Consider the following 27,743-nt stretch of genomic DNA (forward strand, 5'->3'; position numbering starts at 1 on the left):
AGAGATATGTTCTGCTGCCCCTGTACATCTTTTCTCTTACTTGAGTATTTTTCTATTTGCTGCAGTGGTTACCTTTTGCTGCTTTTAGGTTGTGTTCCCTCTACACAGTTCTCATATGAGTGATTTCCTCCACATTTACTGCACCTCAATGTTCCCTTACAAATCGCTGCCACATGTCCAAATCTTGGACAATTACAGCACATCATGGGGCGGCGGGAAGAGGGGGACACCTATGATTTAGCCCAACAAGAATGATGCCCAATTTGGATCCTATTCAAAAGTGTCTCACCTTTAAGTGTTATACATCCAGCCATAGATGGCCAGTTTTCTCCCTCTCTTGTACTAAAGTAGCCCTTTTAAAAACAATACTTTATCTTCACCTATACTCTTTTTGATATCATCCTCAGACAATTCTAGCAGCACTCCATGCACAACCACTCGTGCTTCTGTCAGGAATTTAGGCAGTTGACAAGTAACTTTCAGGTTCCCTAAGGTTACAGTTTTAAGTTTTTCATCTTGCTCCTTATGTGTACATTCTAATCAATAGATCCATTTTCAGTGTTCACATCTCCTGTCACTCATTCAGGCCTGCGGAGAGCAGTTCTGGGCCACAGCAGCTGTGGCGGCTGGGGGCCTCCAGGCCCTTTTAAATCACCGGGCCCCTGGGCAATTGCTCCATTTGCTACCACCCGCATCGGAGGGCCTGCACTCATTTGACAATTATGAAATATTGACTTTATCCTGTTTTTGTTTTTCATTTCTCTGGATTCCTTCATACTCAGATCCTAATATATCTAGTCTTTTTTCTTCTTCCTGATCTGAGACCATTCCTCATCCCCTGCTGCTTCTCCTTTATTGTCCAAGGCAACTGTCTCCCTGCCCTCCCCCCAGTCAGTTTCAATGTTCAGAAAGCTGGGTTTCATCTGCCATTAGGCCCTATCAATCCCTGGTTCCCCTCTAGATTCAGCATCTAAGGTTAATTGTTCTCTCCAGGCCCCCAATAACTCACTCAAGGTTTGTGTGGCATGGGCACTCCCTCACAAGGACACATCTCCTACCTAAAACATCAGCTGGCAAAGAGATGGGTTTATCTCAAATAACGGACCTTACACAAAAGTTAGGTCCCAATTTTAAGAGGATGTTAAGAGCAAAAAGGAGTCATACATAAGGATGTGTTAATAGAACCATAAAACTAGGCAGTAGATTCTTTTGTAATCACTGTAAAATCTTCCTCCTGGAAGCCTTAAGAAAAACATTTATAGTTGAGAAATATTTTATAGAAAACCTTTGTTTATTTCGTAAGTGTAGAGATGGCATGACCTCGTAAAACGCTTACTGAATAGAAATCTTCTAATGTAATTTCCTAATATAATTGCTACCATTATAAATGGTAAAATGCTTGATGGACCACCATGGAATCTAATGTTCTTGATAACCTAATTACTAATATAAGAGGCCATTTAAATAGAGTGTACTTATATTATTGGGGAATTAATTATTTAGCTATTTGGTAAACTTATGGAACCAGTCACCCAACTCAGGAAGACAAGAATAATCTCTACAAAAATTGTTATGAAGAATGAAACAATTCTTTAAATAGCTGTTTAAGCAAAAAACTCTCTTTAAAAATTATTGCCTTCGAAAAAGATTGCTTTGAGAATTAAAGCATTTACGTAAAGAGTAGGGGTGTTTGGACTTTTTGAAAACAGAATTTCATTTCCTGTTTAACTCTAATAAAACTGAAAAAATATCTCAGAAAATAGACTGAATAAAAAGAATTAAAACTTTAAAAGTTTTCTGATACTTTCCTGCCACAGAAGAACAAAAACATTTAGAAGTGTGTTGCACATTCATTAATCAGACTGCAATTTGAGGAGCTGAAGATACCACCAAAAAGACATGGAGCCAAGGAAAGGATAACAGCAGCCAAATTTGAATCTAAACAAGTCTGAAAGAGGTGTTTTCCTATAATTTCATGAAAATAGGAAGGAGAAGAGTATAAATTCTGAAGTGAGTACTGTTCACTCACTCTCTGCTACTATGCTGAAGCATTCCTCAACTCATCTTGTCCCTTCACAAGCAAGAAGCCACAGAGAACTAAGAAAAAGCAGAAAACCAGGATGGATAAAAATCAATGATTTAAAATAAATAAATAAATAACTTTTTAAAAAGTCGTGTTTTTTATTTAAATCAGATTTTTTAGATAGATTTTTTCCTCAAAAAAAATTATCTAAAGATAGATACATTATAGCTCAAAGATATCTCATCATGGAATGGGGATTATAAAGTCTAATTCTATAGTATGAGACAATATATTTATGTGATGTTTAAGAAAAGTTTTGTAAATGAGTTCAAATAGTTCATGGATTAGGGACCCAATAGTATGGGGTCCAGGGGCTTCTGTATAGATTGTTTAGGTCAATCTTTCTATCTACCCAATGGGACTCAGTGCTCAGTTTAGAAGATATCATCAGAGATGTTTAGTTTTGCAGTTCTCAAACTGTGGATTTGTGTCTCCAGAGGTAACATGCTTGTTAACAGCAAAATTGTTTTAAAATAAATAAATAGATTTGAGATCTACCATACCATTCTCTCACTAGAAGGGAAAGCCTATAATGGCAGCTGGGCCATAAAAGAGACCCAGTTTGGGAATGAGAACCATTCAAGAAATATATGCTTGCTGTTGATGTTTTCAAGAAAGTCACATCAGTGAACTGGTAGAAGTCACTTAAGCAGTTCGATTCGGAGATTGTTGAAGTGATAATCTCACTTTTAACAGCAGTAGCTTCTTCTGCTGGTATAGAAAAATATTTTCTTCTTTTGGACTAATTCATTCCAAATTGAGAAATTGTTTGGGACCTGAAAAAGCAGGAAAGCTTATTTTTCTTTTCCAGATTATGAACAAACAGGAAAATGAAGGTGAAGACGATTGAGTTAGCAGCTAATATTTTAATATTAGAAGCCAATATTTTAAGTTTCTCATGTTGACCTGGCTGACATAGTAGATTTTACATTGTTATTGTTTTTTTAAATGTTTCATTTAACTATTTTAGTTAAAAACAATTTTAACAAAAACAAACCTGATTTTAAAAAACTTGAATGTTTAACTAAATTCAAAAATTCATATGCTTGTTTTGTTAAAATATTATGTTTGCTGTTGAAGAAAAAAATCCAGAATACATAACATTGTTGTTTTAGTTAAATAAAACAATTTCAGTGTCTGTCTGGTCGTGTTCTCCTTCTAATACAGCATGGAAAGAAAATCCTCCAAATATTAATGATTAACCTGTTGAACTGGAGATAGTTCACCTCCCAATGACTTCAAAAATATCTGCTTCAATTTCCTTTGGTAAATGAAATAACCAAACAATTATTCATTTTCTGATATAGCTGTAAAACTAATCTGAAAAGTTTTCAAAATAAATCACTTTAAAAATGTATAGTGTGTACCTTCTAAAAATGAAACCTATGTCTATCTCTGAGTTGTGAAGAATATGTATTAAGGTTATAACAACCAATAAGAATGCACTTTTATGTAGAAATCCATGATTAAATTGAGTCTTCCTGACTAGTGATTTAAATCAATCCACCCTGCAGAAAACTATATCACACAGCAGTAGCAAAGAAAGGCTATCTTCCAACCGAAAGACAATCATCACAGATGAGGTGGAAGCAGTCAAAAAACACTGCCAAGGGATTAGATTAGAAAACTCTTGTAATGATTTTATTGGGATATTGAAATGATACTGTAATCTAAAATATTGACAGCTTCTCCTGTTAATCACCAAATGGTTAGACCATATATTTCTGGAGAGGAGACAGAGGCTAAACACTTGTAAACAGAGAAATAGTGGGTTTAATTGGATTTAAGATATTTGCTAAGTGGCCTGTTTTAAGAGAACTCCTTAAATGGCTTCTTCTAAGCAACTGATTTAAACAACTTTGATAGGAGTTAGTTAAGAGTGCTTACTCTGCCTTTTTATAAACTGGTTTAGGTTATCAATGACAACGTGACAGGATCCATCGGCCCTTAAAATTTTGTCCATCCATAAACAGCTTTTAGTTTCCTATGAGATACTAAGACTGGCCTCACAATAATTTTGGGAGAGAAGACCTGGGCCTCAATTTACCAAGAGCAAAATGCCCATCAAAGGTGGGCTCACCCTCAAAAGTGTAATCTCTGTTAAAAACTTTCCACAGAGGCATAAAAACGAGATTGCAATGGAAGTAGCCAATTTATAATTAGTGTTCTGTCATTTGTGTTTTGTTTAATGTTTTCTTTTCCTTTCTTTATTAATAAAATCATCACAGTTATGAATGATGGCTATTTTGCTTGGTCTTTATTGTCACCTAAAGTATGTAAAAGAACCCCTGTAACTCAGGGTATGTCTTCATACTACCAGCGGGATCGATTTATGCCGTATAGTCTAGACTTGATAAATCGATCCCCGAGTGCTCTGCCATCGACTCCTGTACTCCAGCGCCAGCGGAGTGATGGGGGAGCGGCAGCAGTCGACTCACTGCGGTGGAGACACCACGGTAAGTCGATCTAAGTATGTCGACTTCAGCTACGTTATTCACGTAGCTGAAGTTGCTTAACTTAGATCGATCCAAGCGCCCTGCCCCCCCAGTGTAGACCAGGGCTAAGAGTAGAGTCACATCCCTGAATTGTCAGTGAGAGAGAGAGAGGGAATTCATAAGAGTTGGCCAACCATTTCTTGTTTCTCTAGACTAAATATTTTTGGTAATTTGGGAGATAAAATTACTTGGTGCCCACCACAATTAAAAATGATCACTTTTCTCCCACAAAAGGGAGAAAGAGCAAAAGTTACTCCCCATTTTCTGGCTAGCTCCAATATCTACAAGAAATTAGCAGCAGGACAAGCTTCCTCCAGGCCACCCTGTGGATGAGAAGATAGTTTCAGGCTTAGTCAGCCCTTTTTTCTCTTGAGAGAATTCAGCTAAAGCTGATGTCTACCTAGCCACGAAAACCTGGATGGGGCCACCAGCTCACTTCAGATAAGCAACCAAACAGCCATCTACTGGCACGGCCGGATTTACACCTTACGCGCCCCTAGGCACAGCATCTTCAGCGCCCCCCCCCCGTGGCCCTGCCTCAAGCCACCCCCCCCACGTCCCCGTGTGGCCCTGTGACCTCAGCAGCCCTGTGTGGCCAACTTTACCTCCAAGACGGTTGCTGTGACTTTTCACTTGAGGAAAAAACGCACCAGCCACCCGCCTACTAGCTGTTTGCAGCTGCCCACCTGACCAGTCAGCCTCAGCCAGCTCAGGCTGTTCTGGTGCCACAGCGGTCTCTGGGAGGCAAAAGGCAGAACTGCAGCAGATTTTCTGCAGGGGAAAAAAAGTCTGCCTCCCTCGTACAAGAATTCTGTGCATGCTGCAAATGTCACCTAAGGGGAGGGAGGGCAGCATGTCCAGGTTTAACGTTTCAGGGTTATTGTATGAAAGGGTTTGGCAGATGTACAGTCTGTAACCATGTAACTGGATTTTACAGAATTTTCTATGTCAGAATACCTCGCTGATTAGGGTGGGGGAAAGATCATTTTTATGATTAAAATGATGGTGTTGTCCTTGATACTTGAATTAGTTAGAATATATAGTTAGCGTACTGCCAAACAAACTTTGTTTCATCAAATACCATACTGGTGCTTTTACCCTTTACCCCATGCTGCTTATCTAATCTAAGGGTGACATCCTGGTCACTGAGGTCAATGGTAAAATTCCTGTCTCTGGGTCTGCCAGCCTGGGTTTTCTCATTTGTATCTGCATTTTTGGGTCTTGATCCATCCATTAGCATCAATGGGAGACACTCCTGTTGATTTCCATGGCCCATTGACTTCCATGGGCTCTGGATCAGGCCCTTAGATTGTAAATTATTAAAGAGAGGGGCAGTGTTTAATCTGCATGCCTTTTATGGCATCTAGAGCATGTGGCTGACACTTGTAATAATCTGTGACTTGCCAAGATTGCAATTTTATGTATTACAATTGCAACATGTGCTGGGCATTAGCAGGAATAGTTACACTGGATCGCCCTCCTTGCTGATCATAATACCTCTGCTCTAGACCTTTTGGTGAATGTGAGCCACGGGGGAGGGAGGTTGAAGTAGCCTCTCGTTCTTTTAAAATTTCAGAAAAGGTACAAAGGCTGACATCCTCTGGTCCCATTTAGGTCAATGATAAAATTCCCATTCACTTCAGTGCAACCAGGTGTTCACCCAGAATCCCTCTGTGATAGGGTGCAGGGGCCCTAGTGGCCACGGGGTTAACTTTGGCTCCGTTGCCCTTCCTCTGACACCGATTTCCATGGGTAAGGTTGTAAGAGAAGTTTTCTGTGAGAGAATGCTGTTGGGCTGTATATCAAGAGGTCAGAGGTCATGGCTGAACCCCCAGCTTGGGAATTTTCTCTTTAATTTCTTATGAACACTATCCCCCGAGGGAAAACAATCTTACTGACTAAACCAGGGGTGTTTTCTGCTGAGTCGTTCCACCATTTTCCATCTCTCCTTTTATGTCCTCCTCAGGGGGAATGACCAATGAATAAGAAACCACCACATAAAAGCTTTGATTTGCTCTCCCATTTCCCATAGCTATGTCCTTTACAAAAGAGATCCATCACCACCAGACGTGGCTAGGGACAATCCTAAACAAACTGGAGCTCTGGAGGTACCCGCGTCTGAGCTGCCAGAGGAAGGCGTGTGCTATGCAAGGATGTTTGGCTGACTCAGCTGGGTAATGAACAGACAGATCACCTGAGCTGCCTGGAATGAGACAGGGCCTTTGTGAAATTAAGTGCAATTATGAGCTCTCTAGGCCTTGCACTGGTCTGGGTGATGCACCATGAATGAGGGTGAGTATTCCAGTGCAGTCCAGCCAAACCATTTTGCATATGTAATTTCTTTTCTCTTTAAAAACTGCAAAATTCCCTTTAACTGCCTTTCCCCACCATGTTTAGAAGATGTTAAGTTTCTATGGTTAAGCACTTGAGTCATGAAGCGCTAAAGTTAAGACTGCATGTGCAACCATAGCTGTGTTATCCTGGATATCTGCACTGCAATTAGAACTAGTAAAAAAAAATTCCATCAACAACTTTTTTTCCCATGGAAAACTAGATGTTGACGAAACAAAGATTTTCACAGAAGCGCACGTTTTCCTATTTTAAAAAAAACAAAGACCACCACCAACAACAACCCCAGAAACCTGGAAGCCAATAATTTTCAGCTGAAACATTTTCAATTTTTAGTTGAAAATGTTTTGGTTTGGGGTGAAAATTGTCAGTTGTTGGTAGCTGAAAACAGAACAGTTTTCAGTGTGGTGTTTCTTACTGTTTGATAAACTGTCAAAATTTCCTGCAGGAAAAAAAAAAATTCCAACCAGTTCTAACTGCAACACAGTCTTTAAATACCTAATCACGTGCTACCCCTCATAATAATGTACCACTTTTCTATGAACTGATAATATGTGTCTTATTGTTTCGTGACTGAGTCGGAGCTCTGCAAGGGCTCGTGTCATTCACTGAAGATATTGTATTTAAATACTTGTTAATAAAAGCATTGAGATGTGGCAGCTTATTTCAACAACTCCCTTAAACATCCTCAAAGGTGTGACCTTCCTTCACTATATTAGAAAGGCTTAATTACAGAGCTTGCTCAGACACTTTGAAGATAGGAAGTGCGTATTAATTTGACCTGTTGTGCCACAAATCAATGCAAAAAGATTAGCATTTAGACAACATTAAGGTTGTAAGATCAAGCACACAAAAGTTAACACCATGATTGCTAGGATGAGCCTAAGTAGAACATATGCAGCTTACTCTCCAGCCACTGGTTTCACCTGGTTTCAGAGTAACAGCCGTGTTAGTCTGTATTCGCAAAAAGAAAAGGAGTACTTGTGGCACCTTAGAGACTAACCAATTTATTTCAGCATAAGCTTTCGTGAGCTACAACTCACTTCATCGGATGCATACTGTGGAAAAAGAAAAGGAGTACTTGTGGCACCTTAGAGACTAACCAATTTATTTGAGCATAAGCTTTCGTGAGCTACAGCTCACTTCATCAGATGCATATCGTGGAAACTGCAGCAGACTTTATATACACACAGAGAATATGAAACAGAACATCTGTGGGGGGGGTAGGAAAAAACAAGAGGAAACAGGCTACCTTGCATAATGACTTAATGCATAATGACATAATGTCAAACTGGACAGTCTCTACGTAAAAGAATAAATGGACACAAATCAGATGTCAAGAATTATACCATTCATAAACCAGTCGGAGAACACTTCAATCTCTCTGGTCACGCAATCACAGACATGAAGGTCGCTATCTTAAAACAAAAAAACTTCAAATCCAGACTCCAGCGAGAAACTGCTGAATTGGAATTCATTTGCAAATTGGATACTATTAATTTAGGCTTAAATAGAGACTGGGAGTGGCTAAGTCATTATGCAAGGCAGCCTGTTTCCTCTTGTTTTTTCCTACCTCCCCCCCCCACAGATGTTCTGGTTTAACTTGGATTTAAACTTGAAGAGTGGTCAGTTTGGATGAGCTATTACCAGCAGGAGAGTGAGTTTGTGTGTGTATGGGGGTGGGGGGGATGTGAGAAAACCTGGATTTGTGCAGGAAATAGCCCAACTTGATTGTCATGAACATTGTGTAAAGAGTTGTCACTTTGGATGGGCTATCACCAGCAGGAGAGTGAATTTGTGTGGGGGGTGGAGGGTGAGAAAACCTGGATTTGTGCTGGAAATGGCCTACCTGATGATCACTTTAGATAAGCCATTACCAGCAGGACAGTGGGGTGGGAGGAGGTATTGTTTCATATTCTCTGTGTGTATATAAAGTCTGCTGCAGTTTCCACGATATGCATCTGATGAAGTGAGCTGTAGCTCACGAAAGCTTATGCTCAAATAAATTGGTTAGTCTCTAAGGTGCCACAAGTACTCCTTTTCTTTTTGCGAATACAGACTAACACGGCTGTTACTCTGAATACTGTGGAAAGTGTAGAAGATCTTTTTATATACACACAAAGCATGAAAAAATACCTCCTCCTACCCCACTCTCCTGCTGGTAATAGCTTATCTAAAGTGATCACTCTCCTTACAATGTGTATGATAATCACAGTTGGGGGGGGGTGAGAAAACCTGGATTTGTGCTGGAAATGGCCCAACTTGATTATCATACACATTGTAAGGAGAGTGATCACTTTAGATAAGCTATTACCAGCAGGAGAGTGGGGTGGGAGGAGGTATTTTTTCATGCTTTGTGTGTATATAAAAAGATCTTCTACACTTCCCACAGTATGCATCCGATGAAGTGAGCTGTAGCTCACGAAAGCTTATGCTTAAATAAATTGGTTAGTCTCTAAGGTGCCACAAGTACTCTTTTGGTTTCACCTGGCACAGGATACAAACTCTCCTGACTTACCTGCAGAACATGTATGCACTGTTGTTGTAGCCATGTTGGTCCCATGATATTAGCAAGACAAGGCTTGTGTGAGGTAATATCTTTTATTGATGTGATGGGGTATCCACCACACACAAGGTCTGAAATTAAGGTGGCTAGGTAGGCCAATTAATTGCACCTGGAAGAGAAGCCAGGGAGCAGGGATTAATCGTGTGACTCAGCTGAACAGGAACAGAGAGGGCCTGTATAAAGCACAGGAGCTGAGAGCAGAAAGAGGCTATAAGCAGGGCTAGCTCCAGGCTTTTGGGCAGCAGCTCCGCTGAGGTCTTCGTGCCGCGGCAGCTTTTGGGCGGCAGCTCCGCCGCTCTTCCGGGCATGGCGGCAATTCAGTGGCGACTGTTTGGGGCAGTAAAATTTGTAGAGCCGCCCCTGACTATAGGAAGTAGTCTGTAGTCATTCCTGGTAATAAGGAGGTCTGTTTGGGATTATAGAGGTAGGTAGTCTATAGTTTACTCCCTGGGAGGCAGGAGTTGTGCAACTGGCAAACCCAGAGAAGGGAGGTGAGCCAGAAGGTACTAAACACTTTCAAAAGATGAGCCTGGTGCTTAAATTCATAACTTTGTGAGACACTAAGAGCTTGTCTACACTGGCACTTTACAGCGCTGCAACTTTCTCATTCAGGGATGTTAAAAAACAGCAAGTTTCAGCACTATAAAGCGCCAGTGTGAACAGTGCCCCAGCGCTGGGAGCTATGCCCCTTGTGGAGGTGGGCTATGCCCCTCGTGGAGCTGCGCCATGACCACACAAGCCACGTTAAAGCACTGCCATGGCAGTGCTTTAGTGTTGCCAGAGTAGACTAGCCCTAAAAATCATGGTCTTCATAAAGGCACCTGATTTATGGCTTATTACAACAATCAGTAGCCCATCGACCTTCATAGAATATCAGGGTTGGAAGGGACCTCAGGAGGTCATCTAGTCCAACCCCCTGCTCAAAGCAGGACCAATCCCCAACTAACTCATCCCAGCCAAGGCTTTCTCAAGCCTGACCTTAAAAACTTCTAAGGAAGGCGATTCCACCACCTCCCTAGGTAACCCATTCCAGTGCTTCACCACCCTCCTAGTGAAAAAGTTTTTCCAAATATCCAACCTAAACCTCCCCCAGTGCAACTTGAGACCATTACTTCTTGTTCTGTCATCTGCTACCACTGAGAACAGTCTAGATCCATCCTCTTTGGAACCCCCTTTCAGGTAGTTGAAAGCAGCTATCAAATCCCCCCTCATTCTTCCCTTCCGCAGACTAAACAATCCCAGTTCCCTCAGCCTCTTCTCATAAGTCATGTGCTCCTGTCCCCTAATCATTTTTGCTATCCTCCATTGGACGTTTTCCAATTTTTCCACATCCTTCTTGTGGGATGTGGGGCCCAAAACTGAACACGGTACTCCAGATGAGGCCTCACCAATGTCGAATACAGGGGAATGATCACGTCCCTCAATCTGCTGGCAATCCCCCTACTTATACATCCCAAAATGCCATTGGCCTTCTTGGCAACAAGGGCACACTGTTGACTCATATCCAGCTTCTTGTCCACTGTAACCCCTCGGTCCTTTTCTGCAGAACTGCTGCCGAGCCATTCAGTCCCTAGTCTGTAGCGGTGCATGGGATTTTTCCATCCGAAGTGCTCTGCACTTGTCCTTGTTGAACCTCATCAGATTTCTTTTGGTCCAATCCTCTAATTTGTCTAGGTCCCTCTGTATCCTATCCCTACCCTCCAGCGTATCAACCTCTCTTCCCAGTTTAGTGTCATCTGCAAACTTGCTGAGGGTGCAATCCACCCCATCCTCCAGATCATTAATGAAGATATTGAACAAAACTGGCCCAAGGACCGACCCTTGGGGCACTCTGCTTGATACCGGCTGCCAACTAGACATGAAGCCATTGATCACTACCCGTTGAGCCCGACAATCTAGCCAGCTTTCTATCCACCTTATCATCCATTCATCCAGCCCATACTTCTTTAACTTACTGGCAAGAATACTGTGGGAGACCATATCAAAAGCTTTGCTAAAGTCAAGGAACAACACATCCACTGCTTTCCCCTCATCCACAGAGCCAGTTATCTCGTCATAGAAGGCAATTAGATTAGTCAGGCATGACTTGCCCTTGGTGAATCCATGCTGACTGTTCCTGATCACTTTCCTCTCCTCTAAGTGCTTCGGAATTGATTCCTTGAGGACCTGCTCCATGATTTTTCCAGGGACTGAGGTGAGGCTGACTGGCCTGTAGTTCCCAGGATCCTCCTTCTTCCCTTTTTTAAAGATGGGCACTACATTAGCCTTTTTCCAGTCGTCCGGGACCTCACCCGATCGCCATGAGTTTTCAAAGATAATGGCCAATGGCTCTGCAATCACATCTGCCAACTCCTTTAGCACTCTCGGATGCAGCACATCCGGCTCCATGGACTTGTGCTCATCCAGCTTTTCTAAATAGTCCTGAACCACTTCTTTCTTCACAGAGGGCTGGTCACCTCCTCCCCATCCTGTGCTGCCCAGTGCAGCAGTCTGGGAGCTGACCTTCTTCGTGAAGACAGAGGCAAAAAAAGCATTGAGTACATTAGCTTTTTCCACATCCTCTGTCACTAGGTTGCCTCCCTCATTCAGTAAGGGGCCCACACTTTCCTTGACTTTCTTCTTGTTGCTAACATACCCGAAGAAACCCTTCTTGTTACTCTTAACATCTCTTCCTAGCTGCAACTCCAAGTGTGATTTGCCCTTCCTGATTTCACTCCTGCATGCCCGAGCAATATTTTTATACTCTTCCCTGGTCATTTGTCCAATCTTCCACTTCTTGGAAGCTTCTTTTTTGTGTTTAAGATCAGCAAGGATTTCACTGTTAAGTCAAGCTGGTCGACTGCCATATTTACTATTCTTTCTACATATCAGGATGGTTTGACCCTGTAACCTCAATAAGGATTCTTTAAAATACAGCCAGCTCTCCTGGACTCCTTTCCCCCTCATGTTATTCTCCCAGGGGATCGTACCCATCAGTTCCCTGAGGTTGTCAAAATCTTCCTTTTTGTCCTATGACTACACGGTATTAATTGGCTGCTTCACCCTTGAATGGTCTCTTAGATTAGACCATGTGCTAACTACTTGTGCTAAACTATCTGTTTGATCTTGTATTTAGCTGTGATGCTCTTAGTACCTTCCCCTGGCAGGGAGAGGATGTTGGCCGAGGGGGTTCTCTGCGACTGTGGGGCCTATTTCTGTTCCTCTCTCTGCTCAGGTATCCGGGCAGAATTCCTCTGGACCACGTCCGCTGTCTCCCTTGACAGCTTCGAGGAGCGGTGGGTGCTGTCTGGGGTTCTCTGCATGGTGTCTCTTTCAGATTCCCTATTTTTAACTCTTTGATCCTCACACTTGTCCTTGTTTTTTCTTCTGTTGTCCCCTGTATCTATTTGAATCCCAGACTAAGTGGCACCTCTCCTGAGGCTGGGGGAGGGGCCTTTAGCCATGGGGGGGCTTGTACCCACCCACATCCCGGAACCCAACAGGCCCAGAAGAATAACTCTGTGTAGTTTGGAAGCTTATGTCTCTCACCAACAGAAGTTGGTCCAATAGAAGATATTACCTCACGCACCTTGCTTACAGACAGCCCCCAATCTGAAGCAAATACGCACCAGCAACTACACACCACACAACAAAAACACTAACCCAGGAACCAAACCCTGCTACAAAACCCGGTGTCAACTCTATCCACATATCTGTTCAAGGGACTCCATCATAGGATCTAACCACATCAGCCACACCATCAAGGACTTGTTCACCTGCATATCTACCAATGTGCTATATGCCATGTGCCAGCAATGCCCTTCTGCCATGTACATTGGCCAAACTGGACAGTCTCTACACAAAAGAATAAATGGACACAAATCTGACATCAGGAATCATAACATTAAAAAACCAGTAGGAGAACACTTCAATCTCTCTGGTCACTCAATAACAGACCTAAAAGTGGCAATTCTTCAACAAAAAAACTTCAAAAACAGACTCCAGCGTGAAGCTGCAGAACTGGAATTAATTTGCAAACTGGATACCATCACATTAGGCCTGAATAGAGACTGGGAGTAGTTGGGTCATTACAAAATCTAAACTTAATTTCCCCCTACTGTTACTCACACCTTCTTGTCAACTGTCTGTAATGGACCACTCTCATTACCACTTCAAAAGTTATTTTTCCTCCCTTGGTATCCTGCTGTTAATTGATTTATCTCATTAGACTGACCTTACAGGTGGTAAAGCAACCCCCATCCTTTCATGTATTTATACATGCTCCTGTATTTTCACTCCATGCATCTGATGAAATGGGTTCTAGCCAACGAAAGCTTATGCCCAAATAAATTTGTTAGTCTCTAAGGTGCCACAAGGACTCCTTGTTATTTTTTATAGAAACTGTAGTCTTTAAACCAGTGTGCACCTAATAATGCATCTAAAGGTTCTGACCTAGGCCGCTCTAAATGGCCTGGAACCTACCTACCAGAGACTGTATGTCTCCCCATGCCATACTGCCACAGCTATGATTGGCAGATACACTTGCTATCATTATAAAAGAGTCAGGGGTAGTGGCAGGGGCACTTCCTGTGAGGGCTCCAGGACTCTGGAATTTACTCTCTCTCCCTTGATGTGAAATAGCCTGGTTAAGCTGGTGATCTTCCAGGCATGCTGCAATAGACATCTGTTTGATAGGGTTTTTGGAGAGGGCTGAGGGATGCTTCCCAGAATGATGAAGACATAGGCGCCCACTTCCTCTCCATGTGGGCGGTAGAGGGGGGGGGCCGCTTGACACCCCTGCTCCACCCCAGGCCTGCCCCAACTCCACGCCTTCCTCCAAGCCCCAACCCTGCCCAGCCTCTTCCTGCCCCCTCACGGAGCCCACTCCTCCCCTTCCCTCCCAGCGCTTCCTGCACACCACAGAACAGCTGTTCAGCGGTGTGCAGGAAGTACTGGGAGGGAGGGTGAGGAGTTGATCGGTGAGGCTGTTGGCAGGCAGGAAACACGGGGGCCGGGGGGGGGCAGGGGGGAAGCTTAGCTGCCTGTGGTTGCTAAGCACCCACTAATTTTTTTTCCATAGGTACTCCAGCCCTGGAGCATCCATGCAGTCAGCGCCTATGGATGAAGGGATCAAAACAAGTCTCTAAGTGTCTAACTGGCAGAATACTTGTTTGAATGCTGCTGGGGTTATGCGATACTATTTTGAAGGCAGTTTGAGCTATGTGTAGGCATCTTCTTCATTTTTTAAATCTAAATAAAGTTTGCATCATAGCTTTGAATTTCAATAAAAGGGAAAAACTTGAACTAAATTTTCATGACTTTTATTCCAGAATTTTTTTTACCAGTATCCCTTTAGCTAGCTGGGCAGGAATGCACAATGAATTGTGTCTGTGGCCCTGATCCTCCAAAGCCTTATGCATTGCTTAACTTTAATGTAGTCCCAATGAGCCTGATTCTCCTTTACCTGAAGGATGCTTTATCCCATGCTGACAGTGTAAAGGAGCCTTAAAACAAGTATAAATGTAATTTATTCCCATGTTAAAGCCCTTTTACAATGCCAGGGTGGTGTAAAATGGCCTTGGTGTAAATAAGTATCAAGCCCGTGAGTCTAATAGGACAACTCCTGCTCAATGTTAAAGACGTTTTCTAATGCAACTTCTTGGTCTGAATTGCCTTTGTTCATTTCAAACAACTTGTTTTTCAACCAAAATCACTAATCCTCAATGAGATCTAATCCACGCCCAGTCTCTAGCTTCAACCTTAAGTATCTAAACGGATATTGCTCCAACTTCCTGCAAAAGAAATCACATGCAGCAAGAAATAAACTGTAGGAAAATTTCAGTCCTCAAAGTGAATGTTTTGGAAATAACTCTTTTGCAAAATGAATCATTCTGGATGGCAGCAGGCATCTGCTCTAATATTGCCCTTTGATTTACATTAGATGTAATAATAAGAGATCTGAGGGAGAGATTTACAATTATGTAACACTAAGGTTGATATATTATGCACTCAAAAGCCAGGGAATTTTTCTGCACTCAGCTAGGTTGTATGAACTTGTTGTGTGATTCATCCTGAACTAACACTGTTGCCAGTTTTATTGTATTGCAAGTCTTGCGATATTTGGTGTCTTTCTTAAAGCTCCAGCTACTGGAGTCATGAGATTATATTTTAATCTCAGGTTTCATGGGCTGGGCTGGGGAGGGGGAACATAAACCCCACCAAGTTTCTAGAACTTGTTGCAGAGAACAGCTTGAAAACATGAACCCTGAAGACTCAAAAAGGAGGCAAATAAAAAATCTCCCCCCCTTTTTTTTTTAATTTCATGATCGGGGGGGCAGCCCATCGTTTGTGAACACATGCAGCTGGCACTACTGACTGTGTATTAGGTGATACCTCATACAATCAGCTCGCACAAACTTTTACAGTCCCAATGCACTTTGCAACGTGTTTCCCTTCATGTGGAACCCAGGTCAGTACCCAGCTGAGAAAGAAAAGCTGCATGCATTGTGTGTCCCGATCAGGTGCTCAGGTACTATTGTGCGAAAACAGTGATTGCAATATCAAGTCCAAGGTATCTAGGGTAACCTGCCAATCAGTTGACACACATATCACCTATTTCAGCCGGAGGCTTCTGTGTTACAATAAAAATGATAGAAATCTTCTTAATGTTGTAAGGGATTCCTTTAATGCAGAAAGGTTCCTCATCTGTCTCCCTATACTGCCCCAGGCACCCCCTCCCCCAACACACAGATGCATGCACCCTATTATAATTCTTACCTTGACTCTGGCTTGTTCTATAAACTCCAGGGGAGCTTTCCCAAACTGAAATGCAGCTCCCAACCAAGGGATCCAGCCACTAATGCAAGGTGGGGAATTTGGGTTTCTTGGCTGAAACAAAGCAAACTTGACCATAAGAAGTCCCAGAACCAATACCAACACAACAGCCATCGTTATGTCCATTTTCCTGCATACTGACTGGGGAGCTGCTCCTCCCGCTGCTTTGAACTGGCTGCTGCCGTTCCCAGCTTGAAAGATTGCCCAGGCTCAGTCCAGGACAGATGATAAGGCCTATTTTTCCTGTCAATGCCACTGGCTGATCACTGCCATGGAGACAAGATTCCAAGGCAAGAAACACAGCCGGGTTGTTCTGCCCACTCTGGAAAGGAGGGGAGGGAGAGTTGCTTTCTAATCAGGGGTCAGAGGAGATTCACAACAGTTTAAATCGGCTCAGGCTGCAAATGTTTGTTATCTGTCTTCAAAGCAGAGGGTTAGAAACTTATTTCAACAGCTGTGAGCTACTCAGTCACAAACATATATATATATAACAAACTGGGTATGTGTATAACAAGTGACTGAGGGACTACATTTCCCAGAAGCCTTATCAGCAGTACTTCAGTGATGCTACTGCATAGAGTTAGCCTTGAGAGCAGCTTTCAGTAAGATTTGTAGTTGCTGTTGCAGCTATTGGAGCTTTAGGAAAATAACCTCAGGGAACCAGACCCTGAGACCACGAACGCCCATGAACTAGTGGCACAGAGGTTGAGAGGGAGTTGTTGGTTTATTATTTTTCTATTTAAACTAAATGATGTTAAAAGAATGTTAAGACTGACTGCAAAGCGAAGTGCTCAGAAGTGAGGTTAAGGCAGCCTGTTCAGCTTTATCTCTGCTGCTCCATTGGGCAAAGGCATGCCAAGACCATTTTTAGTTACACAATCACAGATTTTTTTACAGGAATAAAAGTTCCCATTAGTTCTGCAGCATTCCTGCCTCATTCAGTGTGTAAGTTGGATCTTGTGCCATGAATGGGATACCTGGAGCTCTAGCATTTAAGCTGTCTGTACAGCTGGGTGAAATTTTTCAACTAAACCTTTTTACACTGAAAAATGCAGATTTGGTGACACTGAAATGATTTGCAAATTCATGTCAAAGTTGATTGAAATGTTTTAAGTGGGGGAAAAAAAACCTAAAAAAAACCTCTGAAAAAATGTAAATATTTTGCTGCACAGGCAACCTTAATTCCAGCATTTCCTATATTACAAGTGCTTGACTTTGCAACCTAATAATGTTCCTTTAACATATAGTTTAATTATAGTAAACTTGCGCCATAGCTAAGGTTGCAATAGAATTACTGTTTGAAGCCCAATTTTCATTTATTTTGATTGTTTTTGATGAATGAGTTGGACCCCTGCCTCATTCACTGCACCTGCTGCCCACTAAGCAGACCCTTGATGTACAAATGGTCACTGGAGTCAATGGATACTGCACCTGCCAAGTGACAGTGGTATTGTACTTTATTTCCTGATTCCTGTCACCTGACCTGGGTCAGGGCTACATCCCTATGACACTCTGTATCTCAGGGGAACACTCTGCACCCCCATGTTCATCCTTATGATTGTGTGGTATCCAATGCAAAGTTTGTCATGTCAGGTGTCTTCGGAAGGCTCATGATTCACTGAGCATTGTTGTTATAGTAATGTTATAGGTTGTAATTTCATGTATAGAGTTATGAGGCTGAAAACGTATCCTCATGGCTTAATTCAAGCTCAGGCAAAAACTTTCCAGGAACAGAGGGGCAGTTCACACCTCATCAGGGCATGTATGGGACAAACCCAGCCCAGCCTCACAAGAACAAATGACACTGGCCTAGACAGCAACAAAGGATCTGTTGGACTCTCGAGTGAGTCACTCCCCTTTCCTTGGTCAGTCAGGGACTATGATGAGGTAAAGCCAAGGGGGAAGAAAGAACATGATAAAAAGGAGTGACATTTGCCATGCTCTTCCTCTCTCTCTTCCACCTCCATCTACAGACATCATCACCAAGCGACTGAAGCGCTGATCAAAGGGGAGAGCCTGGCTGAAGGGCAACCAGCCAGCCTGTGGGGAGAAGCATCTAGGTTTGTAAAGGCACTGAAAGTGTTAGGATCAGCTTAGAATGCGTTTTGCTTTTATTTCATTTGACCAAATCCAACTTGTTGTGCTTTGACTTATAATCACTTAAAATCTATCTTTTGTAGTTAATAAATGTGTTTGTTTATTTTACCTGAAGCAGTGCGTTTGGTTTGAAGCTTGTCAATTCCCCTTGGGATAACAAGCATATCAATTTCTTTGTTAAATTGACAAACTCATATAACCTTGCAGCATCCAGCAGGCATAACTGGACACCACAAGACGGAGGTTCCTAGGTTTGTGTCTGGGACCGGAGATATTGGCTAGTGTCATTCAGTTGCACGATCCAAGCATCTTGCATGACAGAGGCTGTGTGTGAACAGCCCAGGAGTCAGAGTTCTCACAGCAGAGAAAGGTAAGGCTGGCTCCCAGAGTCAAGGATTGGAGTGACCTAGCAGATCACCAGTGCAGATAACACCAGGGGAACATCGCAATTCCTTCCCCAGGGGAAGGTGTCACAGTATACAATGGTTACTATTTGACCTACCTCATTCACTGCCGAATCCAAAATTGTAGAGAGAGCTCTCAACTACGCTAAGACAACATAAATTTAGAATAAGTCCAATGGCTTCAGGGAATTTACTCCATATTTGTAACCTGATAATAGCCTCGCACTCATAAGTTACAACATGTATTTTGTCATGCTGTGCTTAGGAATAGTGAAGCTGTGTCTCTCAGGGCTTGTCTACACTTACTAGGGCATCATCGAGCGGCGACAGATGCATTGGTGGTAGAAGACCCGCTAAACTGGCCGCAGATCGCTCTCCTGTAGACTCCTGTACTCCACCGGATCGAGAAGAGTAGGGAGAGTTGACAGGAGACTATCTCCCATCGAGATTGTGTAGTGTGGACCCCATGTTAAGTAGATCTAAGCTAAGTTGATTTCATGTAACTCAAATTCTGTAGCTTAGATAAAATTTCCCCTGTAGTGTAGACAAGGCCTCAGTATTACCCTTTCTAAATATTTTACTGAATTCTGCTTGATGAAATGATAGTAAAGACATGGGGGCTGTGGTGTTCTCACGGGCTATTTTTTCTGCTTATGCTTCCTCCTCTCCCCAAACACTCAAAAGTTAGGAAGTGCCAGAACTAAAGTTTTCTGTGCAAGCTTATTTCAGCCCCCTTGTGCATATGCATAATTATACAACCTTTAATTCCATGTTCACATACATTTTTTTCCATTGGACCCCTGCCTCATTCAGTGCACAGGATGGATGGTACTCACTTAAGGATGGTTTCATGGAAAGGTATTTGAACCTGCTGTGAACATTTAACCCACACATCTCCTGGGTGTGGTCCTCGGTCCCCTCTAGTGGCACCGAGACCACTTAGAGATTAATGAGTCTGCTACAGCATTAGCTAAGGGCCACGTGGCTTTTAGCTCATGCAGTAGAGGCTCATGCATTTAGCTCCAGATGTCCTAGGTTCAACCCTGCCCACCAACGACGGGGGTCTGTCGGTGTTACAAACACCAAATTATTAATTTCCTGAGGGGCTTTTCTATTGCACTTATCATGATCCTATCTGGTTAATAAGTATCTGTGATGCAGTGTCCACCCCACACAGGACTGGAAAGGGTTAAGATGGCCAGATAGGCCTATTAACTTTACAGGCTGCAGCTGGAAGGAGAGTCAGAGAGCAGGATATTGATTGCAAGCAGGTTCAGCTGTGCAGGAACAGATGGGGCCTATCAAGACAGGAAGCTGCCACAGATGGGCTGCTGCTGGGAAAGGGCAGTCACTCCCTGCCCTGAGAAGAGGGAGGGATTCTGGGTGGCTGCTGAGATATGTAGGCTGCAGGCTGTCCCTGGGAGAAGGGTTTGGAGTTTGTATGCCCAGAGCCAGGCGTGGTAGGAAGCAGTCCAGGGAAGTAGTGAGGGCTGGGCAAGAAAGCCTAGAACTACTGGGTTGAGGGTCCCTGGACTGGAACCTGGAGTAGAGAGTGGGCCTGGGTTCCCCTACCTGTCACTGGGGAAATGGCACTAGTGGGGCAGTGAATAGGTCACAGTGGGAGAGACAGAGAATCTGAAGGACTGTACCTTGGAAGGGGGGAAACATGCTGAGTGACCTAGCCAGAGAGCTAAATCATTTAGAGGATCCTGCAGTTCCTGGGATGAGAGAGGAGCTGCAGACCTGAGAGAGAAGGTCTGACGGCGTGTGACCATGGGAAGTGGTGTCAGCCTCAAGAGCTAATCACCAGAGTGACCAGGAGGAGGTACCAGACAAGCGGTGAGTACTGTGCCCCATGACTGTGTCACAAACCATTTCTGCACTATTCTCTGCTGCATACAGTCTCTATCTATAAAAAGAAAAGGAGTACTTGTGGCACCTTAGAGACTAACCAATTTATTGGAGCTTAAGCTCATGAAAGCTTATGCTCAAATAAATTGGTTAGTCTCTAAGGTGCCACAAGTACTCCTTTTCTTTTTACAAATACAGACTAACACGGCTGTTACTCTGAAACCAGTCTCTATCTATGTGCATTACAGAGATAGGATCTGTACATTCCCAAAGGGACCTAGCATTAGAGGCAGGATTGTGATATGGTTCCTGTTGGTAGAAGCCAGGGAGTCACAATACTCTGCTCTCTGAGCCATCCTCGCCCACTCTCCTTTGTCTACCAGTTACACACAGGGCCCTGCTGGATGTGCCCTGATTGTCTTAACACAGACATCAGACACCCATAAGAACATAAGAATGGCCATACTGGGTCAGACCAAAGGTCCATCCAGCCCAGTATCCTGTCTACCGACAGTGGCCAATGTCGGGTGCCCCAGAGGGAGTGAACCTAACAGGTAATGATCAAGTGATCTCTCTCCTGCCATCCATCTCCACCCTCTGACAAACAGAGGCTAGGGACACCATTCCTTACCCATTCTGGCTAATAGCCATTAATGGACTTAACTTCCATGAATTTATCCAGTTCTCTTTTAAACCCTGTTATAGTCCTAGCCTTCACAATCTCCTCAGGCAAGGAGTTTCACGGGTGGACTGTGCGCTGAGTGAAGAAGAACTTCCTTTTATTTGTTTTAAACCTGCTTCCCATTAATTTCATTTGGTGGCCCCTAGTTCTTATATTATGGGAACAAGTAAATAACTTTTCCTTATTCACTTTCTCCACACCACTCCTGATTTTATAGACCTCTATCATATCCCCCCTTAGTCTCCTCTTTTCCAAGCTGAAAAGTCCTAGCATCTTTAATTTCTTCTCATATGGGACCCATTCCAAACCCCTAATCATTTTAGTTGCCCTTTTCTGAACCTTTTCTAATGCCGGTATATCTTTTTTTGAGATGAGGGGACCACATTGGTACGCAGTATTCAATGGATTTATATAAGGGCAATAAGATATTCTCCGTCTTATTCTCTATCCTTTTTTTAATGATTCCTAATGTCCCGTTTGTTTTTTTGACTGCTGCTGCACACTGTGTGGATGTCTTCAGAGAGCTATCCACGATGACTCCAAGATCTTTCTCCTGATTAGTTGTAGCTAAATTAGCCCCAATCATATTGTATGCATAGTTGGGGTTATTTTTTCCAATGTGCATTACTTTACATTTATCCACATTAAATTTCATTTGCCATTTTGTTGCCCAATCACTTAGTTTTGCGAGATCTTTTTGAAGTTCTTCACAGTCTGCTTTCGTCTTAACTATCTTGAGCAGTTTAGTATCATCTGCAAACTTTGCCACCTCACTGTTCACCCCTTTCTCCAGATCATTTATGAACAGGTTGAATAGGACTGGTTCTAGGACTGACCCTTCGGGAACACCACTAGTTACCCCTCTCCATTCTGAAAATTTACCATTTATTCCTACCCTTTATTCCCTGTCTTTAACCAGTTCTCAATGCATGAAAGCATCTTCCCTCTTATCCCATGACAACTTAATTTACATAAGAACCTTTGGTGAGGGACCTTGTCAAAGGCTTTCTGGAAATCTAAGTACACTATATCCACTAGATCCCCCTTGTCCACATGTTTGTTGACCCCCCTCAAAGAACTCTAACAGATTAGTAAGACATGATCTCCCTTTACAGAAACCATGTTGACTTTTGCGCAACAATTTATGTTCTTCTATGTGTCTGACAATTTTATTCTTTACTATTGTTTTAACTAATTTGCCTGGTACTGACGTTAGACTTACCGGTCTGTAATTGCCAGGATCACCTCTAGAGCCCTTTTTAAATATTGGCGTTACATTAGCTATCTCCCAGTCATTGGGTACAGTAGCTGATTTAAAGGACAGGTTACAAATCATAGTTAATAGGTCTGCAATTTCACATTTGAGTTCTTTCAGAACTCTTGGGTGAATGCCATCTGGTCCTGGTGACTTGTTACTGTTAAGTTACAAGAACACCCCTTGTGTTCGTTCTCTGGACACAGCCATGCCATGTTCACAAGTTTAGCTGCCTCTGCAGCAAGGTGTTAATCTTCTGTCATCGGGATTTCGTCACCTCTGTAGGATCTTCCATTCAATGTTTTGATTTCAGTGCGGAAGTCCTAGTAGCTATATGTCTCAAATATCTAGCCGATCTCCTATGTCACAGGAGAAAACCAGTTTCTTCCCTGCAATGAGTAGCAAGACCAAAGTGATAGAGTCCTAAAGATTGTTCATAGATGCATATGTGTTGAAAGTGGGAATTTTCTGTAATATTTTTATGAACTAAGAGTGTAGGTCATGCTTACAGGATGGGGTCCTCTATTCCGCGGAGCAGTCATTCTGAAAAAGATTTGGGAGTCATGGTGGATGATCACCTGAACATGAGCTCCCATTGTGACACTGTGGTCAAAAGGGCTAATGTGATCCTGGGTTAGATAAACAGGGGAATCTTGAATAGTAGAGAGGTTATTTTACACCTGTGTCGGGTACTGGTGTGACCACTGCTGGGCTACTGTGTTCATTTCTGGTGTCCATAACTCAACAAGAATGTTGATAAAATGGAGAGGGTTCAAAGAAAGAGAAGGTTAAAGGGTGATTTGATCAGTCTATAAGTACCTACATGGGGAACAGACATTTGACAATGGGCTCTTCGACCTAGCAGACAAAAGTAAAACAAGATCTAATGGTTGGAAGTTGAAGTTAGGCAAATTTAGACGGGAAATAAGGAGTATATCTTTAACAATGAGGGTAATGAATCACTAGAACAATTTACCAAGGGTCATGGTGGAATCTTTATCATTGACAACTTTTAAATCAAGATGGAATCTTTTTCTAAAAGTGATGCTGTAGTTCAAACAGGAAGTATTTCCGGGAAATTCTGTGGCCTGCGTTTAGACAGGAAGTCAGACTAGATGAGCAGAGTAGTTCCTTCTGACCTTGGAATCTATTAATATGCTCACAAAAACATTGCATTCACAATAATTTGTTCTTAGGTTAGATACTAATGTCCAGGTCCTCAGCTGGTGTAAACTGACATAGCTTTCACTGAAGGCAACTGAAATCAATGGAGATACGTAGATTTACACCATCTGAAGATATGACTGAGCATTCTCAGCATACGAACCTTTTCCTATTTAAAAATGTTAAAACTGTGAATTCATTAAGGAACAGAGGAAATGCCAAATCAGAAAAGTCAAATGGTCCATTACTCTGGAGGTGGCTGGTACAGGAAACCAAGTTAATAAAATAAACTTTCATTCTCTGAGTTTATACTGCACCCTGCATGGTCCATCGGGCTGACACACCCTTGATAATTGGAGAAGACTCTGTAGAAAATCACAAACAATAGAAACCTGTAAATATACATACAGATTAAGTTTACACAAATTAAGGTCAGAGCAGTGTAAAAGGCCCATAAAGTGGGAATAAATTACATTTGACAGTACTTCATGGACTGGTGTAAAGGTGCCTTAGTGTAATTAATAATAATACTTAGCTCTTACATAGCACTTTTCATCAGCAATTTACAAAGGAGGTCTATATCATTATCCCCATTTGGCTGATAGGGAAACAAGCACAGAAAGGGAAGTTACTTGCCCAGGGTTACCCAGGAGCAAACTAGGAATAGAACCAAGGTCAGCAGAGTGCTGGTCCATGCACTATCTACTCTCTTACACTGTAAGAATCTGTGCCCTTGGGATGGATTTTGCTCTGTTATATTGTCAAGCATAACTTCACTGAGAACATGTAAAACCAGCATGAGATCAGGCCCTTTACTAGTCAATCACAATTTGAAGATACAATACATTTACATTCTGTTTTGTTTGGCAAGTTATTTATGTTCATGAGCCTTTACTGAGCTTAATTTTGAGGGTTGGTGTCTGTTCTCTGATACCTTTGAAGCATAAGACTAACACTTTAGGCCAAAATTTTCAAACCTGGGTGTCTTAGAATTGGATACTGAAATCCCTATTTAGGATGACCAATAAAAAAGGCCTGGTTTTCAGGGGTGCCAAACACCCACCATTTTCACTGGAGTCAGTGTGAAATGGTGGGTGCCCAACACCTCTGAAGATCTAGCCATTAGTCTCTGGTTTCTATAACCACAGTCCGACAGTGCAGCATTTTGAGGAACTTGTTAACAGTTCCCCATGACAAGGTTTGACACTGATTTTTAAATCCAAATCCATCTTTGGCCTACACAAGTTTGTTTCCTTATTGTAAATAGAGCCAGCTGAACATTTTCCTTCTAAAGTCCTCATTAAAGACTTGTGTGATGAATTCCCATCAACCCCCTCCCTGCTGACTTTCCAGCCTGGACACAGGCACATCCTCCTCCCCTGGCCAACAGAGGAGAAACTCTTTGAAAGACCCTGCCCCAGGAAATCTCCTTGCTCTTGGGCAGGACAGCAGTTGCAGGGTGACTAGGCAGCAGAGGAGGGAGAGGACACCCCAGATAATAGGCCTAACCCTGGACTGGATACCCCCAGGGGCCAGACTAGGAATGTTTTACCTTGAAATGTAACTCTTTAAGCCACTGCACACCTAGAGTATTTGCAACCCTTCCCTTTTCTGACAGCCCAGATAAATGTCCCTTCACTTAGATGTGTGTCTGAGTGCTTATTAGGTAGGAGGCAGTGTGGCCTAGTGGATAGTGCAATGGACTGGCATTCAGGAGATCTGGGTCCCAGTCCCAGATCTCCCACTGGTGTCCTTGGACAAGTTGTTTCACCTCTGTGCCTTAGCTTCCTCATCTGTTAAATGGGGATAGTGATACTGACATCCTTTGCAAAGTGCATTGAGTTCTACTCATGAAAAGTGCTAGATAAGGGCTAGGTGGTGATGTTCCTGGTGCTAGCCAGGTGATGTTCCTGGTGATGTTCAGTGGCTAGGCCTCAAGAGGTGCTAGCCCTGTTGGGTCCTGGGACCCAACAGGGCTAGCACCTCTTGAGGCCTAGCCACTGAAGTGCCTTCTATACTTGCCCCCAGATTGTGGTACATGTGCTGCACTACTGAGAACCTTAAGAGGTTTGGTGTGGGACAGCACTGAGCAGTCAGCAATTACACTTGAATGCCACATTGCTCCCAAGCGTCCACCTGTACTAGCTGGCTAGATCCCTTGCTATCGGACAAAGCCTGTGCAGTCCGGGTACCCATGCACCAAAAAGACCACAGTGGTGTTGCCACTGAGTGGAAAGGTGGGGCTGTGGAGAAGTTGCACACTGTGAAGGAGAATGTGGGTGGGTCAGGAAGGTTGGTCCAGACCCAACTAGATTGTCCGCATAAAGGACTGTGGGAATGGGCCAGCCTGTCCTGCTGACTCCCCCTCAGGGGGGACTCTGGCTGCAGGATTTGGCCTTATGTGTTTTATCATTCATTTTTTAACAAAATGATAAACATTCCAACTGAGGCCTGGTCTACACACTGTGTAGTAATATCACTATTTTTGGTAAGGATGTGATTTTTTTTTAATTATATAGTTATACCAGTACGACCTGCAGTATGGATACAGTTATACAAGCATAAAAGTGCTCTATACCAGTATAATTTATTCCCCTCCCTCTATGGAATAAGCTATATTGATATAACTGCATCTATGCTGGGGGGGCTGCACTGCTTTCACTATGCTAGTATAGCAGTGCAACTTTTGCATGTAGATAAGCTTTGAGGGTAAAAGATTTAAGCGTTTAAAGAAAATAGATGCAGATACTGACAGATGTTACCTGCTTTGGCATTGGGTCCAAAAGAGTAAACTGATATTTATAAAGGAGTATAATAATTAACATGTGAGTCTCCATTAGAACAAACCACCTGAAAGAAAAAGAAAGACAAAGCTTATCCATCATGATCCTAGCACTGTTTCTGTATAATTATCATATTCTATTGTATGTTTTTTTTCCTGGTATCTTTTACCCATTTAAATCCTACTTCCGTTTCCGCACAAAGGGCAGAAGGGATAAGAAAGTTAAAGATCTAAACAGAGGAGTTTTTTCAGTGTTACCTTAGGTGTTAATTTCAAATGACATGTAGTAGAGGGCTGGTTTTGGTTTAGTTTGTTGCTTGGGGAGGGGTTTAAACTAAACTGGAAAAAGCCACCCCTAAGACCAGTATAACCTCCCCTGTGGACACTCAATCTGGTAAACCATAACTGTAAAACTTTCCCATGAAGAAAAGCCCTTAGATTAGTGCATTATTCCTTACTCCAAGGGCAGAGAATGTTTTATAGCCACTCCAATGCCATGAGCTCAAACTGGCACATCCTGTATTTGAAATAACCTTCCACTGATGAAAAGACACTGGGCTGAGCTGAGAAAAGAGCTGAGCTGACTTCTGACTCCTCTTCTCCTCTTCTGACTTCTCCTCCTCTATCTCCTGATCTTCTACGCTGCTTTTCCATACATCAAAAGACTAATCTCTCTTCCTTTGTGTGCAGTCTTTTAATAGACTGACCTTGGACAGACCCCCAGAAATGACACGCTACTGATCACTGGTGCAAAAAGAAATTGTTTTGGAGATAAAAGAGGAGTCTCCTCCAGTGGAGCTATTTTCCACAGAATTAGGAATAAAAAAACCCCAGTTGTTTCACTGACCTTCCTGGACACTGGTGCTTTCCTCCTCCAAATACCAAATAGCCGTCCAAGAAAGCATTCTTCTTTAATGTTGCTTCTTCCCAACGACTCTGTGGGAAGAAAACCATTTTTTTTCCAAATAAGCCTTGTATAAATAGTCTTAACTTTATTTCTCCAGGCTAAAAATGACTTTACACAGCTAATCCTTGCATATGAAGCTGTATTGTTGCTGGGGTTTATTTGCAATCTGTTATGAATTCCAGTTCCCTCTCACAAGAGGAGAGGGATGGGTGGTAGCAAGGTCTGACCAATGAATTATTGGGGTATTGCAGTATTTTTCTTCATGAACAGGCAATATATATTCAGTTTTATACTG

The 27,743-nt window shown here is 42.7% G+C and overlaps 1 protein-coding gene across 1 annotated transcript in view; it reads right to left on the reverse strand.

Annotated features, from left to right (window-relative positions):
- CYP39A1 (cytochrome P450 family 39 subfamily A member 1) overlaps positions 1 to 27,743 on the reverse strand; it is a gene marked incomplete at its 5' end in the record, with an annotated part of 79,923 nt that overhangs the window by 36,370 nt on the left and 15,810 nt on the right. The window contains 4 exons of the mRNA XM_084624259.1: positions 16,250 to 16,517; positions 24,072 to 24,124; positions 26,522 to 26,609; positions 27,389 to 27,477. Coding sequence (XP_084480385.1) covers positions 16,250 to 16,517; positions 24,072 to 24,124; positions 26,522 to 26,609; positions 27,389 to 27,477 — 498 coding nt within the window. The remainder of the gene's footprint in view (positions 1 to 16,249; positions 16,518 to 24,071; positions 24,125 to 26,521; positions 26,610 to 27,388; positions 27,478 to 27,743) is intronic.

The sequence above is a fragment of the Lepidochelys olivacea genome, assembly GCF_965140295.1.
Source record: "Lepidochelys olivacea isolate rLepOli2 genome assembly, chromosome: 3".
NCBI lineage: Eukaryota > Metazoa > Chordata > Testudines > Cheloniidae > Lepidochelys > Lepidochelys olivacea.